General features: G+C 43.1%; 1 protein-coding gene across 1 annotated transcript in view; it reads right to left on the minus strand.

Moving 5' to 3' along the window:
* Nucleotides 1-21059, minus strand: part of LOC103603645 (voltage-dependent calcium channel subunit alpha-2/delta-3-like) — a gene marked incomplete at its 3' end in the record, with an annotated part of 146050 nt that overhangs the window by 31405 nt on the left and 93586 nt on the right. The window contains exons 13-16 of the mRNA XM_008588210.1: nucleotides 17777-17838; nucleotides 16751-16795; nucleotides 8276-8338; nucleotides 4895-4965 (exon numbers count right to left, since the gene is read on the minus strand). Coding sequence (XP_008586432.1) covers nucleotides 4895-4965; nucleotides 8276-8338; nucleotides 16751-16795; nucleotides 17777-17838 — 241 coding nt within the window. The remainder of the gene's footprint in view (nucleotides 1-4894; nucleotides 4966-8275; nucleotides 8339-16750; nucleotides 16796-17776; nucleotides 17839-21059) is intronic.

A 21059-nucleotide genomic window follows, 5' to 3' on the forward strand; every position in this document is an offset into this window, starting at 1 on the left:
TTTTTTTTTTTACCTGTTTTTTAAAGGCTGCTGCTGTTTTCTTGAGCTCCATGTTGAACTCATTCCAATTTTCCTTTCAGTCTCTCTGGCTCAAATGTCCCAAAAGTCACACTTGTCCCTCTTACCTAACAATTGGAATTTATATCAAGGCTAGAGCCCAACTCAATGGAACTCCAGTGAGCTGTGTTCTTTTACTTACAGGTAGAAGGGAAGAGGCTGGAGGATCCATTGGTTTTCATGTCTTATTAGCAATCTGCTAAGTATTTTGCTGTGTAGCAGGATGCCCTACTTGAGATTAAACCTGAGTTTCATTCTTGCTGTCTATAGGTTTGCTGTTTTGCCCTAGCATGGGTAGTTCCAGAGAGTCCCCCTGGGGCCTCAAGGAGAGTAAACCACCATCAAGGCACTAAAGGTGGGTGCCCTCCCATCGCATCCTAAGGGAAGGTGGAGGGACTGGAGATAATACCCTCAGAAAGATGGGCTGGGGACTCATCTGTCTAGGTAGGGATTGACTCAGACATTTTTGTTTGTTTGCTTGAAAGTCGACAAAAAGAAGAAGGAGCAGAGGAAACAGAAGGAGGTAGGAGTCCTGGATTAGACAGTAGACATGCACAAGCCCTAGCTTTGTGATACGATCCATCCCTGCCAGCTGACGGTGCTCTATGATGATTCTCCACTGTGGTCACAATGGGAGATGCCCAGGCAGGAGGCTGGGCTCCCATGCTCAGAGGGCCGGGCTGTGAGCATGTATGAACACTCAAGCTGGGACCCCTCAGTCACTCACACAGTATTCCATTTAACCTTCACTTGCAGGTGTAGGAATAATTCTTTTAGTACTATGCTGCAGGAGGCTGGGCTCCCATGCTCAGAGGGCCGGGCTGTGAGCATGTATGAACACTCAAGCTGGGAGCCCTCAGTCACTCACACAGTATTCCATTTAACCCTCACTTGCAGGTGTAGGAATAATTCTTTTAGTACTATGCTGCAGAGAAGATCAGGCAGCTCCTAAGTGGGCAGCAGCTGGACTGGTACTCAGATGCTTTTAACCCAGTATTTCTTGACTCTGGCTGCACAGGAAAATCACATGGAAGCTATAGAGAGCACCAATGCTGGGGGTCCATCCCCAGACCAATTTAATACGATCTCCTGGTGTACAGGCTGAGCCTAGGTGTGCTTTGAAAGGTCCCTGCGGATGCTAGTGCACGGTAAAGTGCAGGCCCACGGTCCACCCTAGTGCTGTGCTGTGGGGCAGAGGGAGAGAGACTGGTGATAAAACACAAACAAAACAAAATAACAAAATTGAAAGAAAAAAAATCTCAGATACTGGGAACTCTTACTCAAGGGCTAATCTTACCTCCTGTTTGCTGTGGCTTTGATTTTTGAAAAGTATTTTCACATATTGTATTTTAGTTAATTCTCAGAAAATCCACCAAGATCCTTATTTTTGGTGATGAGATGGAGTCCCAGAGGGGCTGAAGAAAAGTCTCCGGATTTCAAGTCCAGAATGCCACAGAGGCCCTGTAAGGAACTCTGAACACACTCCTGTGACTGGCTGTACTTTTCCCCCCTTTTCCCTGGATATTTGGCAATACTGTATTTGCATCACTCAGGGTGAGAGGGTAATAAATTAATTCTAATAAAAGGATTTTAAAACTAGATTTTCTCTTAGTTGTTTCAAGAGGGACAGGGACAGCAAAGAAAACCATAGAATGTGGATTCTGAGAAATGTGAAGGCAAGGCCTTTACTAGACAGGAACATGAGTGAAAGAGGAAAACAGCTAACGTGAAAAGCCCTAAGGGTCACTCCTCAGGGAGTTCACTACTTTCAGTGATAAGAATGAAGAAGTGTTTGAAGCTCTCTGAAACGAAAAAGCTGACCAGGGATGTGATACCTTATGAGAAAACAAGTGAAGCCTGGAACATTGCTTGGTCTAACAATTTACCAACTGCTGCTAAAAGAAATCTGGGTGGCCTTATCACTCAGCTGGCCTCCCATCCTGAAAGCTCCGTTTGCCCAGATAAGACACTGCTGAGCCTACACTTCCTTGGCTGTCCCACAGCTCTCAAATATGACTGTTTTGCACGCTGCTGTGGGACTTCCTCAAACTCTCTCAAGTTGCTAATTTGTTCATGCACCAGTGGTTCTTCCACATGGCAATGCAGACCCAGAAGTAAATGTTCCCTCCCTCTGATGGCACTGCCACATAGGACAGCCATCAGGTCACCAGGCAAGTGGCCAGACAATCAGGGAAAAGTCAACTGTCACACGGGCAAGCATTGCCTAACGTCCCTAGAGAGTGGCACCAAAGGTGGACCGGGGAAGAGAGACAAATGGGAGGCTGATGAAGGGAGATGGTGTTCTCTTTGAGCTCTGTCTTTCTGAAGGAGATGGTTTTGGGGCTCTTGTGCATAAAACTCATTTCTTGAGGACTGGGTATACAGCCCATCACAATGAAGGACTTTGTACCAGCCTGGCACTGTCTAAGCTGCTGAGATGAGAGGTCAGCTCAGCAAACTGGGCCTGAGCTTCACCTGGGCTGGCCACATTGGCAAAGCAACTCAGCCTCCCTGGACCCTTTGTTTGGGGGTGTATGACTTCCCCCCCCCCAGAGTGCTGTCAGTTATTCCAGCTACATCCTTTCAGTGTTTCTGAAACACAGGTCTTCTCTGAATCAAAGGACTGTCAACTTTATGCTCTGAGCAAGCACTGCATGCAGGAAAGGATGAGGATGCTAATGTCTGATTTCAAGCACTCGGTACTCCAATACTAGAGACTCCATCAGCAGGTGTCATGGATGTGTGAGTATAGAAGAAGCTTACCTAGTGCCAAGCAGAAAGCAAAGCCAAGACTGAGCAAAGATCCACAACAACAAAAATCACAGCAGCAGCTAGCAATTATTGAGCCCTTAATAGATGCCAGGCACTGTGCTAAGAACATTATGCTTATTATTATCTCATTATCTCTGACAGCAATCCTGGGAAGTAATTATTATTGTTATCTTCATTTTCCATGTAAGGAAACCAAAGCTGGGAGAGGTAACTTGACTTATTCTAAGTCACGCAGCTAGTAAATGTCAGCGCCTGGACTTGACCCTGCTCTGTTTGACTCCCAAACTCAAGCTCTCACTGCTTTACTGACCCCAGCGAGGGGGCCCTTCAAAGAGGCCCAGGACGTATGTTAGCCAGCTCCTGGATGATAGCAGTTGCTGTAATGATTGAGTAAAATCCTCATCCCTTCCTTTTTCTCAAATATGTTGACTGCCCTTGTAGGAAAAGAAAGTTCTAGATTCATGCCAGCCATACTTCACCTACACTAAGGAGAATAGAAGTTTAAAATTCCATGATAATCTTTCTTTCTCTCCCAACAAACAGTTTGAAAGGAATGTCCAAGAAGGAAAAGGAGAAAAAAAATGGGTTTGTTAAAGAAGTTGAAAAATATGCTTTCAAATGAGAAACATGTGTGTTGTGTGTGGTTACTCTTTATTGTCTCCTCCCCACACCAAGTTGAAAACAAGTGAACATGATACAAATGGACACATCCATATAAAGACAGGAAAGTCGGTGGTGCCTGAGGTGGCAGACAATCTAGGAGATGCTGTGGGAAGCTCCAAGAAGTCATGGAAAACTCTGCAGCAACCCAAGTCCAGCTCCGAGCAGCGTTCTCAAGCATGCATACAAGGACTCAAGGCGAGGATGAAAACTGTACTTGAATTTGTAAAAGGGGATTGAGCAGGAGTGAACAATCTGCCATGGACAGGCCTGAGAGCAAACAAGTACATCAGAGATTGTAGACAAGCTGGGGCCATGCCAGCTTTTTTATATGATTTCTTTTTTTCCTCCCCTCTGGCACAAACAAGCTCTGGGATTTCAAAAACTGGGTCATCATTTTTGAATTCCCTGCTTTCAGCACAGCGCTCAGTTGGTCTGGCTGATTGGCTTACAAGCCTGATTTCCTGAGCTAACACTTCCTAGCCATTCAGCTGTGGGGGAGTAATAAACTGGGGCCTGCCTTTCCCACTGGCAGCAGACTAGCAGTGCATCTCGCAGGACAGCTGGAGGTCCATCCTTGTATTTCCTGCTATTATATGTTTAACTGCATCAAATACGCCCATTAAAGCACCACTTCAAAGACCGCCATTCTTCCTTGGAGGCCAAGAGAAGGGAGATAGCACTGACCGCCCCCACACCTGGGGAAATATTCTGACATCCTGATCTCACAGGGTGATGGCTCTTCCCATAGGCTTTGGTGATCCCAAGAGCATGGCTGGCCTGCCCATGAGGGACATGGTGCCATGAAGAAGACGTCCTATGTAAGCTTCACTTAGGTAGGGTCTAGAGTGTTCACAACCCACTTGAGTAGTACCTGTCACCTACGGAGTTTGGCACCATCTGGGTTTTCTTCCAGCAGCGGACTTAAACTTACCTCCATCAGGCACAGGTTTTGAGAACTTTCACTTGATTTTCTAAAATTATATCAATAAGTCTTTAAATATCACCTTCCATCCCTGAGTTCCAGATTCTTAGGAAGCTTCCCTGGTTTGTCAACATGAGGTAAAATATACTCCTCCTTTCTGACCAGGTAAAACATTTCCTACTTCTTCACGGTGACTTGCTTAATACTGATATAATTATGTCACAGTACAGACTCCTACTTCAATGTTAGCCTCCAATAAACTCTATGCTGGGTGAACAGCAAACTCATTGTGAGCTTAGTTTCTAAGACTCTCAACACGCTTGCAAGAGGCATCGAATTTCAGTGAGATCTTCTGGAACATGAATACAAGTAAAAACTAGCTATGGGGTCAAGTCTGGGCTTTCTTTTTTTGACCTTGGTTTGTTTTATTTTATTTAGGCAAACTTTTTGGGGGGACACAGGGGACCATAAAATCCTTACCTTTTAAATGAACCCATTGTTAACAATTTGTTCATCACAGCTCCCTCGACCTCACCAAAAAAGTCTCCAGTCTGTGGGGAAGAAAAGAAGACACATGAGGCAGTGTAGATGAATAACGTGCCCAAACAGCAGAGAAGAGATGAAGATGGACACAGTCTGTGTCCTGGAAGTGACAGGAGCAGAAGTCAGGTTTTCAGGACTACTGTTACATAAAAGTGGAAAAGGTTTTAACAGTCATGTGAAACTATGGGATTACAGAACAAACCAGTGAGCAGATGTGAGTGCTTCCACCATATATGGGAGGGGGGTTGCATAAAACGTGCTGATTGCTGAAATTAACACACACATGCGTGTACACGCACACATCCCCCCTCATTAGCCTTGGATGGAGTAGGCATTAATCTGCATATAATCCCTTGTGATTAAAACGCTACTTCATGCAGACAGAAACAGGCTGTGAAAAGGGCTTCCTAAGCACTAATAAAAAGAATTGTTTATAATTCCTAGATGACCTGTTTAGGGAAATATAGCAGTCCTCTTCATTGGCCCTATAAATTTCCTGCAGTGGAGAATCCATCCTTTCTCCAAATCACTTTCTGAGGAATACTCTCATTTTGTCCATAGGCAGTTAATATTGACCAAGAATAAGACTGTCCAGGCCCTTGAGGAGACAGCATGGCCAATCACACTTCTAATGGCCTGCCTCTACCTCAGGGACTGTCTTCAGGTCATTTGTGGCCTTGCAGCCTTTCCCCGCTACCCTGCTGATGCTTGTGCAACTCTATTTCTTGGTTCCGGCCAAGATTTGCAAACTTTGAATAGTGGAATGAAGGATTAACATCCTCATGCATGCCCTGTAGACATCTAAAACCACTATCTTCCAAGTTGTCCTATGGGTGGGCAGTGTATGCAGTGCTGTGGAATAGAGCTTGTGACAACAGCCTTCTTCTGCCAACACCTGGAGTGAGCCAGTATAGATCAGTAGAGTCCTCTGGGTGCTCTGAAGATTTATAGCTTATGTGTGGGTGTGGGGAGGGCATTACAATAAGAGTCCAAATTACATAAATTCCTTAGGCTTTATATTAACTAAACCCTAATTCCACTGCGACTAACTGAGTGACCTTATCTATGCTCTTGGGAGTTTTCAGGCAACAAAGCATATATAGAGAGAGAGACTTTGACAAGAAGTCAAGAAAGAGAGGAGGAAGAAGGAAACACATTTCTCTGAATATCAAGCACTTCCTTTCTCTATGGGAAACTTGGAAACTCCTGCAAATTCTGTGGGCGTGTGCTGCTGCTAGGAGCAAGAAGGACATTTGTATTTTTTTGTGTGTAAATATGCCAGCGTCAATGGAACTGGTTGTTAGATGAAGAAGAATCATCCTAATGGGGTGCAGGAAGCCAGACAACATCAAACAAGCCCAGACTCAGCAGGCTGGCAGACTCGCTGGGTACTGTTGCAGGCCTTATTCCACAGAGATGCAAAGCAGAGCATCTGTAGCAGCCAATGGCTTTGCCAGAGACACTATTTTAATAGTATGCTGACCAGTCCAGGACTCACCACTGGAAGACATCCACTCCATCCCTCCTGTGTCCTAGGATCAGGTTCCTATCTCAGCCCTACAGGATTATGACAGAAGGACAGAGCTCCTCCTTCCAGGTGATTAGTTTGGATTCTTGCTCCATAGGTTCCTAAATGTCTATGTTCCTTTTCCCAGCCAAATGGGCATGTTACCATAGGCCAATAGACTTTCCTTCTGCCTCAGAGACTGGCTTTGTTTCACGTCCTTCCAGGTGATTAGTTTGGATTCTTGCTCCATAGGTTCCTAAATGTCTATGTTCCTTTTTCCAGCCAAATGGGCATGTTACCATAGGCCAATAGACTTTCCTTCTGCCTCAGAGACTGGCTTTGTTTCACGGGCTCATTCATCCTATCTATTGTCCATCCACTGTCCAATGTTCAGTGATGTTCAGCGTTAGAGAAGACTGTGTAGGCATTCTGAGTCTCAATAGTGTAATCAGCCATGAAAGGTGCATTTAAAACCCTACAACATTCTATTCTCATGGATAGGAGGGGAATTGGAAGGATAATCCTCAAGTTTCCTGGAGCCACAGTTTAGAAATGAACCATTGATCTCAGACCTTAAGGAGCCACACTGAAGGACAATTAACTAATTTATCAAGCATTAATGGACCTATAGTACTGTTGACTACTAAATAATTTTAAATGATTTAAAAGTAACTTCATTATAAAATATTAGTACTCTCAAATATTAGAATTAGAAGAAACCATATATAGTTAACCATCATTTTACAGAGCCTATCCAGAGGCCTAGCTGGGTTAAAAAATGTGCCAATGATCCCAAACTAGTTAAGGAAGAGAACTAGCACCAAAACCATCTGCCTCCCCTGCTAATATTACTTTATTATACCACACTGCACAGCTAAACTTGTATGCATTTTCCCTTCTTTAAAAATTCTATTTTAATTCTAATAGCAGGAAAAGTTTTCATGCAGAAAGTTTGAATGGAAAAACTTCTGTTTCTCTATTACAATGCTGTTGACCTTAATTCTCATTTTTATTTCTAAATAGAGTGGAGATTTCTGCACTGAGCCCCATCTCTTGATTTCTTTCCATCTCTGTCCCTCCCACCTCCACACTGCACACAGTTCATTCAAATGGAGCATATTCCTCTCCTATCTCTGGACCCCAACCCTGTCCCTCAGTGCTGAGAGCCCAAGCTAATCCTTGAACTTAGATAACTGATTTTTAAAAAGCAAAAACCAGAAAGAAAGCCATAAACAATAATTATCTAGAAATGTGTGTGTGTGTGTGTGCGCACGCACACGTGTGAAGGTAAAATATCAGAAGGAGAAAAGCTCCTTCAAGTAGCCCTGTGTGTGTGTGTGTGCGCGTGCACGTGTGAAGGTAAAATATCAGAAGGAGAAAAGCTCCTTCAAGTAGCCCAAACTCTCTATGCGCACGCACACGTGTGAAGGTAAAATATCAGAAGGAGAAAAGCTCCTTCAAGTAGCCCAAACTCTCTATGGCACCTCCATCCTTGAGGCAAAAATTCTTTCTGTGGCACAGACAACTCTGAGGCAAAGAGTTCTATAAATTGAACATTTTATGAGTGAGAGAACAGGCCTGGGCTCTGCCACCCCCTGACCACCCCCCACTGGCAGGTAAAAACTCTTTGGGGCCTGCTGAGAAGTAAGCTGTGACATTCTTAAAGGGATGGAAATAAGGTTTTATAATCTCCTGCTATTACCTCTTATGTAGAGATCATTGTCTCAAGGTTTTAACACCCTAATTTGTTCCCCCTGACCCAAGCATATTCTGAGCTCCTTACTTGGAGGTGGTAGAAATTTTTTACTTACCTGTGTGTAGTCTTCAGACACTAGAATAAATCCATTATTGTCTATGAGGTAACAGTTCACAGTCTACAAAATTAAAAAAAAAAACATTTTCAGCTTTGGGTCTTCGGACTGCTTTTACACGGAATGACATACTACCAACCCAAAGAAACCTATTTTTTTGGAGGGAAGTTGTTTTCAGGAACTTGGAAAAGCTGCTGATAATGCCATGGTTAAGCTAACTCCAGTGTTTACTTTGCAAAACTAACAAACAAAAATAAAACACTAAACAAGCCTTGAATGACCCAGATTGGAATAAAAAGAATATGCATTAAAACAATTTACAATTTGTCTTCCCTTTTTTTTTATATATGACCTGAATAATATTTCTAAGGAACAAAGTATTCAGGGGCCTCCTAGGCTGTATTCTCGGTGGTTGAAGTGCAGGCTGTTCTGAAAGCAAAACGCCAGCACAATGTCATTACTCTAATGATGTATTAATGAAAACACCGTGTCAGCTCAGAGGACCATCAGGGGACCAGGTAATATTTTTTAATTTGTTCATAGACTGAGGCAGGGGGGAAGGGGCAGACTTCTGTTAAAGGAGCCCCTCAGGCCTCCTAAAGATTTTCAAACTGTGTTTTTAATTGGGAGCTGGATTTGGGGGCAGGGCTGTTAGCTTTTGGTAGCTCAGACTTATAAATTGTAGAAAGCAAGGTAAACCCAAACCTCTGCTTCCCCCACACTGCTTTAATCTAAAGTGAATGATTTGCTACAGGCTAAGTTTTAATTACAGTGCTGTGGAGTTTAACTTAAGGTTTAATTCCGTCCTTGATGTAACTCAGTTTCTATTTATTGCAGCTTTACATACCGACTGCAACATTTAATTTGTAACATATCTTTACCCTGAGCTAAATTCCACCTAGCTCCAGGCCACCACAGGGCTGGTGTTTTCTGGGACATTTGCCTATCCACAGGGTTGGTTTCAGTTAGGCACAAAAGGACAGCAGTGGGTTGGTGAGAAAGGTCCACGCTTTATTACTAGACAGTGACTGTGCAGAATGAACAGAAGACTAGAAGCCCTGCTAACACCTTTTACAAAAAAAGTTGGCTGCTTGGGTGAATAATAGAGCTTCTCTCGGTTATTCAAAGGGGTCAGATGAATGACTTGGGTACCTGATCACACTCTTACTATTATTAGCTCTTGGCTTTGGTCCTGGTAGTAGTCTTGATAAACTTTCTCCATCCTCAGGAGACAGCATGGAAGCAATCCACAGAGCTATGCCTCCAATATGGTAACCACTAGTTTTACGTAGATTTAAATTCAGTTTTAACTTAATTAAAATGGAATACAACTAAAAATTTGGTTCCTCAGTCACACAAGCTATATTTCAAGTGTTTCACAGCTACCTGTGACTAGTGGCTACACTTTTGGAAATTTCCATCATTGCAGAAAGTTCTTTTGGACAGCCATGTCTTAGATTACACTAGTACTCCAATGAGTCTTAACTCAGTCTACACTGTGTCATATCCTTCCTGATTTGAATGTCATGATGTTCATTTTGCAGGTACAGACACTGAAGCAAAGAGAGGTTAATCTCTATGCAATCAATGAAAACATGCTGAGTACAGGAGCGGCCTCCATGTTCAGATATTGACTATCCATATCCCCACAGTTGTACAGGGAGTCAAAAATCATCATCAGCCCTCCATTCCCGACTGTAAAATTACTTCCTACTCAAACATCCCTAAACAATTAGTACTCTTGCTATTAGACCTGTGCCTTTGGTCAATACCTGTTTGTCTATATCCCCACAGTTGTACAGGGAGTCAAAAATCATCATCAGCCCTCCATCCCCGACTGTAAAATTACTTCCTACTCAAACGTCCCTAAACAATTAGTACTCTTGCTATTAGACCTGTGCCTTTGGTCAATACCTGTTTGTCTAATGTTGTAAATATTGGGTAATACAATACAGATACAAGGCACACAGAGTATAAAGTCAATCTAAAATCTTCAGAAAGAGGCAAAATTTCATGAAGCCCATGAAAGTGATGCTGGAGAATAGCTCTAATCCAAGGGAAGCCACTGGCACATCAGGATCTGTCAGAGGTAGACACGCAAAGAAGGAAAAAATCACCACAGATAAGACCTGAGAGGTGTATCCAAAGAGGATGACTTCAAAAGCCAGGAGCTAAGGGAAGTCTCTGGGAAAACTGATCAAAACTCTTTATTGTATTTTGATCCTTTTGGTGAACATTCTGAGAAAATCAAATATAAAGGATTTTATATTGTGCTATTTTATAATTTTATCAGAAACATTAAACTCTCAGCCCCCAAACCTCACTAAATTTACTTTTCTGTTTGGAGAATTAGAGTACAGTTGCAATTACAACCTAAAGTCATTATATAAAATAAATATATTTTCACAATTTCCACTTTATCTAGAGACAAATTTTCAGTGAAACTTTTCATTATTTACTATAAACATGTGGTCCCTTTCCTGACTTCACTTGGAAATGAGGACCTCTGTGCTCTTTCTAATGGCCCCACTGGATGGAGCAGAGGTAGGACTGGCCAGGAGGAGACTCACTTTGCAGGTGCCTGCCCTGCTCCTTCTCATTTCTGGTGTGGAAGGAACAGGGGTGATAATTCTAGAGGGGGTGCCAAGCCTATTTCAACTCAGAACTTGGAAAATCAAGCTGTAAAAAGAGAGGCGTGCAAGCTTGAGAGAATACCAGATGAAAATTATCACACATTGAAGCTTGCCCAGAAGAAGAATCACAGCTATAGGAAGACACTGACTCATGAAAACCTTACTTTTCACACTGTCAAGTAGGAGATTATTCTCTCGGACAGAGGAGAAAACTGAGGCCCAGAGATGCTGCCTTCCCCAGGGTCACACACTAAGCAAGTGGGACTTGAATCCTGTTTGATCTGACTCCTCCTACTGTCCAACCCGCTCTACCTTTCAAGAGACAACAGGACACAAAGACTTTCCTTTTTTGAAAGAAGCAATCTCTTAACATACATATAGCTAAGGATAGATCTTGTCTGTCACACGTCACCAAACAAAACCACAACAAATGGCAGAAAAATCAGCCAGACCAGTGACTGCCTCTAAGTGCCTGGGGTGTTATTATTATGGCTGAAAACAAACAAAACAACAGAATGACTGTTGTTTGGGGTCGGTTTGGTCAAGTGGTATCGACCCCAATTATAGGTTCCTGGACTCTCTGTGCACAGTAATTCTTAAGCTGATATCTGAAACCAAGAGATTTAGTCAGTCACAGCTTAAGGGGATTTTCTGTATGTCCCCACCACTTACTAAGGAACAATCTATAGACAAAAAAAAAAAAAGCCCATCATAGGCTAGAGTCTAAAAATTCACTTGATGATCCACTCACTGTGGTCAGATTTGTCTACATCCTACCAGATAGTGATGGGAAGAGGAAAAACAGGAGGTCTGGCCAAGGGTCCTCCTGGCAGACGATGTGCCTAAGCTGTCCTTTCCTGCAAAGGTACCTCATGTTTTTCCACAGCACAGTGGGCATGTTCTTCTTGGCATGCCATGGGCTGGGGAACAGTACTTGTTTCTTCTATGCTGAGTACCAATTGGCATTTATTTCTTGGACTATGCTTCTCTTTAAAACTTTAAAAATTCACTTTTTCTCCCTTACATTAGGATTCCAGGACAGAAACTTGGCAGCAGAGAAGATGCCTTACTGTACTTGTTTATGGCTAAGTTTGAATTTCACGCTTACGCTGGGTATTAAAAGATTTGGTCACCCTATTAAGCAAGGAACAAGCACAGCCAACATTGGGACTTACAAATTGCTGAGAAAATCATAGGTCAAAGTCAGGGTGCTATGTCGCTGATGCGGACCTGGGTCACTGAATCTGAAAGGCGTCACCAAGTTTTCATCACAGGCAATACTGTTATGTTGTCTATCCGTAAACACTAAAAAGCAAATTTATGACTAGATGACTTCTTAAACAGACCTCCCTGTCAGCGGCCACTGGGATTAAATTATTCTGAAGAAGTGCAGGGGAGTGAAGTAAGCCCCCTTGACTTAGGGGAGCAGAGTGCTGGCTTTACAGATCAGTCAGGACAGAATTAACCAGGATCCAACCTGATCAATTGTCTTTTCTATGTCACTTTATAATAAATAATATTCAATTTCCTTCCCCATCATCCCCCTCCAGTAAAAGGAAATAGAGGAGATATTTTCTCAGCTTTCTTTCATTACGTTACTTTCCCCTCTGATGAAGCCCAACATCTTGGAAGACATCCGCCCATCATCCTGTCCCACGGAAATAGAGGAGATATTTTCTCAGCTTTCTTTCATTACGCTACTTTCCCCTCTGATGAAGCCCAACATCTTGGAAGACATCCGCCCATCATCCTGTCCCACGGGAGCACTGACAGGCTGAGGGGTTGGAGAAATCACGAGCTCTGAGTTCTAGCAGATACTGGAAGCACTTACTCCACAGCCATCTTTGGAAAAACATCTGGGGATAAGGTTGTTCTAAAAGTGCAGGGATAAAGAGAGAAGGGGAGAGGCAGAGAGAATGTGATGTTTAAAAAAATATCTGTGACTATTTGATGACTAAATATTGCTCAGAGAAGTCTCATTCTGGGTCACAAAGGCTGATTCAGGAAATACTTGAAGTCAAAGCACAAAACCAGGCTGTGGGAATCGGGCAGTCACAGATTGGAAGGCTTGTGTTAACGGGAAGGGGCAGTATTAGCCCAGGGGCTGAGATACTAGCTTTAGAATCAGACACTGACATTTGCTGTCATTGTGATCTTTTTTCTTATCTGAAGGATGGAGATAGCCACGGCAACTATTCCATAGAGTTGTCCAGAAGACTCAAAGGGAGGGTACAGGTGAAGGCTGAGCATAGTGCCCCGTGCACAGGGACATGTGCTTCAGCCCTGTTTATTGGTCACCTACTAAGTGCCATTTTTGTAAGTATCCTGATGCTACAGTTTTACCTTTCTCAGGAAGAGACAGCAAGAGATCTCGGAGGCAGGATGGCTGAGCTTTGTGGCTTTTTGTGTTGCCTTTGTTTGTTTTGTTGGGGAAACAACTCACTCAGAAGCCCAGAACTGTGCTGCCCGTTGTCCTCATTTGTGAGGACACACGGACGGACACACACACACACACAATGGGTTTTACATCTGCGGTGGGGCCCGTATCTCTGCATCTCAGGCACACAGAGGGGCCGCTCCTTACTACCTTTCCCTGGGGCTCACAACCTCATCCGTAATATTTACATTGTGCAACAGTCTGACCCTTACTTCACATCACTTGTTCTGTCTTTTCATTATAGGTCAACTGTCTATCAAAATGCTGTCTTTTGAAAGAATTTATTGTGGAGGAGTCACTTTGGGAAGATGTGCTGGGTGGGGGTCACCGTGCTCCTCTCCTGATAGCTATTCAAATGACCCTCAGGGCCACCTGCTGGTTGGGCTTGGCAGTTAGATATGGAGCACCTGGTTGCTTGGATGTAGCCCTTCTCCTTGCCCTCTCATAATCCAAGCAGGTCTTTCAGACACCAGAAGAAATGCGTAAAAGGCCTTAAAAAGTCTTAGAGACGCCACTAAATCCCCAGTGGTTGGCCAGGTACCAGGCACCTAAGAAGGTCTCAAAACACATGTCTTGAAGGAATGAGTGAGTGTATGAACCTCATGAACTCTGAAGTTAACATTTGCCCTGGTCGGCAGAGCTCCTTCAAGGTCTTCGGTCGACCCCGCGGCCAGATCCTTCAAGCCACATGGCTTAGGCTCTGATTGGTCCAACCAAAGATGCATCGGGCCACACTGGCCCCACCCATCAGCCCTCCTGCCAAGGCCCAGGGAGTGCACTGCTGGGTAGACAAGGAGGCTGGAGTGGATCTAAGGCAAAGCATGGATGATAAGCCTGGGGAGTTGGGCCAGGTCTTCAGTGCAGTGGAGAAGCCAGAAGCATGTGAACTTAATGAGCCCCCACAGCTGTTTTTAATGGGGACCTGATCATTTGAGGGCAGCTGGGAAAGAGGAAGGACATGGTCTCACAGGCCTAATTAAAAGTTATGAAAAGAGAATGACACATGGAAAGAGTCTGCTGGAAGAACGGAACGGGGTCTTGGTGGGAAGACAGAGCTGGCTTTTCCATTTAAAACAATGTCAGTCAGTTGCCTGGAGCCAAAATTTAAGTGTTGAAGAAAAAACTGGATGGTAGTTTCAAAGTGCAAACTGAGGACATTTGAACATCTGATCAAGTTCAGAAATCAGGGCAAATTCAAGGCTTAATTTTCAAAGTATGTGAACCTTTAAATGACATTCGAATGGAGGTTTATCTCAATGGCTGCTGGAAAGAGATCATTAGCAGTAAGGAAGGCATTATAACCTGTGCTTACTATGCTCGGGGGAAATTGTCAATTGCCTGAAGTAGATATGCCATTGCTGTCTGAGGTTTTAGATCCAGCTGAACCACCACTCTAAGGCAAGAAACAGTCATTAGACTTTTTTGGTTCATAGCTAACGTTTACTTAGTGCTTACCATTTGCCGGGAGCCATGCCATGCATGGTTTATATTTTATCTCATTCACTTTTCACCATAACTCTGTGAGGTGGTATTTCTAACTCCATTGTATAATTGAGGTAACTGAGGCACAGCGAGGTTCAGAAACTTATCCAAGGCCACATAGCTAGTTACTGTCAGAGTCAATAATTTGAAACTAGTCAGTCTAACTCCATAGCCTGCACCTTTAACCACCATGCTATACCACCTGTGAAATCAGTCATTGGACAAAAAGCATACTGCAGGTTTCCACTCTAAGCGAGGATCCGTTTTCACTTGTTTTTATATGAGGATACGCTGAGGCAGCATGGATTATGGAAAGATAACTGCCTCTAAGTTTATTCATCAAATTGTTAAACCAACTATCCATCTATCTATCTAACCAACCAACCAACCAACCAACCAACCAACCAACCAACCAACCAACTAATGAGCCAAACAACAAATTAATCAACCAAACATCCCAACTATCATCCATCCCACCAGCCAACCATCTAGCCATCTATTCAATGAGTCAACTAACTAACCAACCATCCTCAGTTCTCTTACTGTACTCACTGAGCAAGTAAGGAGCTTAATACAGGGACACTCACTAGTCAATATTATTGTGGAGCATTGTCGTTCCTGAGCTGAACACTCCAATAAGACAATAAGTGTCTCAAAGACAGAAGAAGGATTGAGGCCCACCTGACTATTCCGTGAAAGGTGTCTCTGAGCTTACTAAAAAGGTGTTGGTCATAAAACGTCAAAGTGTGTTCTTTCCTAAGAGAAAATTATTTTTGATCTGATAATCAGAAAAAGTTGGGATTCTGCTGAAAAATGGATTGCTTGGTTTTTACTCTTTGGATACTGTAACAATAGTTATAATTAAACAATAATTATAATTTTTTAAAAAAAATCAGCAGCCATACCCTCCAAGATTGAGCATTTTGTGTTTTAACTTCATACAGGACTATATTTTATATTTCTGTACTTGTATTATATTTCTATACTTGTTTATATTTCTTACTTGTTTTTCCCTTATATATTTATATATTTTATATTTCTATACTTGTTTTTCCTTTGCCTAATTTTTTGAAATCTACTTCTATTCTAGGAATTCTGGGTTGAAATTATGTTTGTTTAAAATTTCTTAAGTCGTTGTGGTAACCAGAAGGAATATAAATACATGATTATCTATAAGGTCTGCTTTATGTATTGACCATGTTTCACTAACACCGAGAGAGAAAGGCTACCTGAGCAGAAGAGACAAGGCCACCATGCTTCTGCTGGCTCCAGAACACGGGCCAGAGGGTGTATGGAACTGGATATGGTAAAAACATAAGTCTGATGCACAGATTTAGGGCAGTGGCATAGTTTTTTCTTTCATTGATAATGTGTGGGATTCAACTTCCTCCTTCCTTGCTCTTAAGAAAGTGGCAGGGTTTGGGGGTGAGGGGTTGTAGAAGGAAATACTATGCTGAAATAAAAAAACTCTAAGCTTTGGCTTGCTTATTATGTGAAATTAACTGAGTCACTCAATTTCTCCAATCCTGTTTTCTTATCTGCAAAAATGGGCCAATAATTCCTACCTATTTCACTAGGTTGTTACGGGGATGGAAAGAGATAATGCATGGAGAAAAGCTTTGAGAATTGTAATGTGAATTTCAAATGACAGTACATTTTTATTATTTCCTATGAAATGTCAAAATTCCAATAGTGCTGTCCATGAGCTATTAAAAGGACAATTCTTCAGATCTCATAAACTATCTGACTGGTGGGGCAGGGGAGAGGGGAAGTGGAGAGAAGAAAATAGAAACAAAGCAAATGTCGTTTCTGGGTTTCTTTTAGATTGGCCCAGAGCAGTGTTAATAGTGGCATTCCCTCTGTCAGAAAGTGCTGTCACCTCCGCGTGGCCAGGGCAGAAACAAAACCAGGAGGCCATCTTACCTCGTCATCGCAGCTGATGGAGCATTTGCCATCCAGTGAGGCACACTGTGTCGGGGGAAAGCAGGGGGAAGCGTGTTACTTGGACATCCCAGCATCTGCTGTGGCTGCCACTTAGTTATTCTAGAATGAGCTGTCAAAGTCATTTCTTGTAATGCAAATACCAAATCTCATCCAGAAGGAATGCTCCAAGATGAGTCTTGACACCTTCTCCAGAATCAGTATCAACTCCAAATAGTAACATAAAAGTAACATATAAAACAATGTGCAGGGGGAAGGAGCTGGCTCTTTTTCATCTATTTTCATTTACGTTGTCATTCAATATTGATAATATCATTTTAAGATCTCGAATATTTTGGTAACAAGAAGCATAATTATGATATATTTATTTTTAAATTAACTAATTCCCAATGACTTTTTAAAATCCCCTGTGTTCTCGGTTTATACTTTCCAAAAGTATCTTAATTTAGGAAATGACAAACCATTCCAACATTTAGAATTGGACAGATGGAGGCAACTGGTTGCCATTTCTACCAAATTACTGAACAAATACCACTGAGATTACTTAGCACAGACAGCATAGCAAAAGGAAACAATGCCAGATTCTCTGGCCAAAGAATGCACATACATGCTTTGACAAACCTAGCTATACAAAGGCCTTGAAAATTGTGGTAAAGAGATACACAAATAAATAACCAGGCATCACAACAAGGTTAGAAGAAAGTCACTATGAAAAAATCTCACAAAGTCCTCAATATTTAAAAGAAAAACTCCTTTGGAAGATCACTATCTTGACCTCACAATTAAAACTGTTCCTAGGAGCAAATTCCCTGCTTTGCCCAGCGTACGGTGTCTAACATGCTGACAGCTCTTCATTTAGCCGTAAAATGAAAGGTAATCTGAGCAGCTGGCAGTCCATTTTACAAACATTCATCGGAAATCTGGCACTTTTAGGCACTGAGTACCCAAATGTGAACACCTGTATAATAACAGTGTTGCTAATGCTTCAAGATGCTGATTATAACTTACCTGTCTGCTGGCAGTCCAAAACTTCCTTTGGAAAAATTCAAGTTTCATCTGAATGCCTACAGCTGGGACAAATTACAAATAAAAGAAGGTATTAGAGATCCCTTTACACAACTATTTAGGATTATCATTGAAAATTATCTGTCATGGCCAGAAGCTGGTATAAGCATATCAAATAAAATTTACAGTGAAGCATACAACTTAGACATTTTATCTTTCAGGTAAGAAATTCTCAAGGTTACCTGTACTCAGAACTTGTGATACACAACAAACAGCGCAGCTCAGATGGCTCTCTGGAGACATGTTACTTTAGTGTTTCTAAAATTCATAAACTTGCGATTCCCAACCCCCCTCCAACACAAGCTGAAAAAAGGAATAATAAAAAAAAAAGATTCAGAAGATCACTACTTCTTCAGTTCCAGTTTCAGCTATTATTGTATGAACTGGTATGTCTAAAACGTGTACTCTGCATGTGTTTTTGAAATACAAAATTTGAAAAGCACTTGTTATGAGGTTGGTATTGAAAGTAAGTCACTTTGCTATGATATCACTTAGTTTAACTGGCCCCCTAGTGTCCACATCTCAATGTTCCCCTCTCCCTAGGAACTCTGGTGAAATTCTGCAATTTTTTGTCTGTGAAAAGCTTCCTAAAGCAACAGTGCATGCTAGTGACAGAAATACAGAAAGGGATGAGGTTTAGAAAATGACTTGAAACTTTGGAAGGTGGAATTTAGTGGAACCTAACTCTTGAAACCATTTCAGAAAGTGATCAGAATGGTCGTGGTAAAAAGCTCATCAGATGACGGGGAAACTTCAGAGGAGTTTGAAAGAATGAGACTGCAGGAAATGCTGGACTCCCCAGGGGACGCCATTTACCCCAGTGCAGTTTTGTAAATTTCAGTCTGTTGCACACATCCTCCCCAGTTCTTGCCATATCTGCATGCTGGCAAGTACTGTTATTTATCTTCCCATTCTGCTTTCTTTTAAACACCTGTAATAACTTCAACCTAAATAATAACACCCATCAAAAGAAATACACAGTTGAAACGAAAAAAGTTCCCTTATATACTCTTAAAATTTTGGATGCCACTATATTAGACACCCCCCTCAAATAATCATTGCTGTGCTGGCTTTGGGAAGTTGGGGATCCATGAAGGTCCTAGGCTGTTACCCTTACAACTATCAAGTGTACTTCTACTTCCTAAAGAAACAGTTGAAGCAAACTCTGAGAGTAAAGGTTAACTGGGGAGATACTTTTGGAGAGACTTGCCATCTGTCTTTGGACTTAGAATTTCAGACTCTAGGACAAGACTCGAGCTAATCATGGTTGCAATATGATGAATGGGAATAGTCTCTGAAATGCATCATTTTTGTGCTATGGACCCATCTTGCTCTATCATAAGTGTCCTCCATCCTCTGGACCATAAACCCCCCAAGAGCAGGGACCTGTTCTTGATCCCTGTTGGATCTGTGCCCCCAGAAAAGTGCTGAGCACACAGATGACCCATCAGGAAATGCTTGCTTTTTTTTTTTTTTTTAACTTTCAAGTGATATTGTCAGCAGTTACAGAGAAAAATGGGAGAGTAACATCCACATGAATCATAATCACACCTAAACAAAAGGTTCTTCAGCAGTGGTTCTCAACACATTAGAACCACCTGGGGATCTTAAAGAAAAAATACTGATGCCTGGGTGCCTTCCCCCTCCCTGCCAAGACCATTTAAATCAGAATTTCTGGGGGTAAGGATCTAGGCAGGAATATTCCTTAAAAGCGCCCCAGGTGATGCTACTGTGCAGCCAGGGTTGAGGAGGTCTGCTCTGCAGTCTTTAGCCAATTGGCTTTAGAGGACCTGGTTCAATGTGGGCCACCTGGCCAGACTGCACATAAGCCGCTCTTCCCAGCCTTGGAGAAAATTTCAGAGAATAACTGAAGGAAACTGATTTTGGAGGCTGAGGGCTGTTTACTGCAATTCAAATAAATCTTGTCTTCCAAAATGTCTTTCAGGCCAAGGTGCAGGGTGCAAACCAGGGTGCAGCTGGGCTTTGCTCAGATTCACCAGCAGGCAGAGGTGAGCATCTGACCTGTGTGTAAGAACAGGTATGGAACAAGTATCTCTGGTCCTACCAACGACAGGCAGGCGCCAGCAGAAAACTGACTTCAGAGCAGAAGGCCTCACAATTGTGAAATCCTGCAGCTGGTATCTAAGAGGAGAATGGGAAGTCGGTTTTTTTGTCTTCCTCTGTGTGTCTCTTATAGCTCCCCTCCCACATCGCTCCCTGGCCAGCTCTCCCCAGACTGGCAGTCAGAGAGTAAATCTAAGGTGACCTCTCAGGGCCAAGGTCAACAGCCATGGAGAGCTGCAGGGGCTTATAGGAGAAAAGCATGCGGGTTCCCTGAAAGAGCCTTTTCATGATGCTTCTCCTTCCAACAGCCCAGAGCCGCCCCGGCCAACCGCCATCACCTGAGTTCTTCCATCAGCCACCTGTGCCCTTCTGAGCACCCCTCCCAGTCTCAGAAGGAGCCACGTTTCCATACCACTAATGAAGCTAGCTGCTGCCTCCTGGGTGTTTATCCATCTCACATGCTCGGAGCCTGCTATCATCTGCCCCTGTCGGTCCTGCACCCTGATCTTCAGAGCGCTTTAATCTTTGCTCATGAGTCAGTCCCTCCATCCCATTAATCACACGGCTGCTTCTCTCTGATCTCTCTCCAGCAGGCTGCATCCTCTCCCTGGTCCTGATGCCCTACACGAGACGCTGCTCCCTTCGTTCCTCACTCACTCTCTGTCTGGGCCAGAGGTTGTTGCCCAAGGGCTCTCAGACAGCCCCAACTGACTGCAACTGTCTGCTCGGACTGGACCCACCTCTGTGTTCCTTGCTGCTGACCCCCAAGCCCTTCCTACACCATTAGCCCCTGGCTTTCCATCACACATCCGGTTTGCAGAATTTTCACCTACACATTAATATACTGTTCTGTGATTAAGAGACTCACAACCCCATTGATGGGTCCACTTCATGACCATTTGTTCAGTGGCCTTCTCTGTGCTGAGCTCTAAGCTGGGCACTAAAGGGGAAAGGGACAATATGCTCCCTCAGCATCTAGCTGAGTAGCCACATGGTAAAAGCTACATTACAGGCATAAACTAAGAACTGTGGAGGGCAGGGCAGGGATGAGTTGGCCTGGGGGAACTGGCGAGAGCTTTGTGTAAGGTAAGCATGGAGACCTGACTCAGAAAGCAGGGGTCCATGGTGATCCAAATAAAGGAAGGCACAGTGGCAAAGGGAT

Source organism: Galeopterus variegatus, unplaced genomic scaffold (assembly GCF_000696425.1).
Source record: "Galeopterus variegatus unplaced genomic scaffold, G_variegatus-3.0.2 Scaffold4715, whole genome shotgun sequence".
Taxonomy (NCBI): domain Eukaryota; kingdom Metazoa; phylum Chordata; class Mammalia; order Dermoptera; family Cynocephalidae; genus Galeopterus; species Galeopterus variegatus.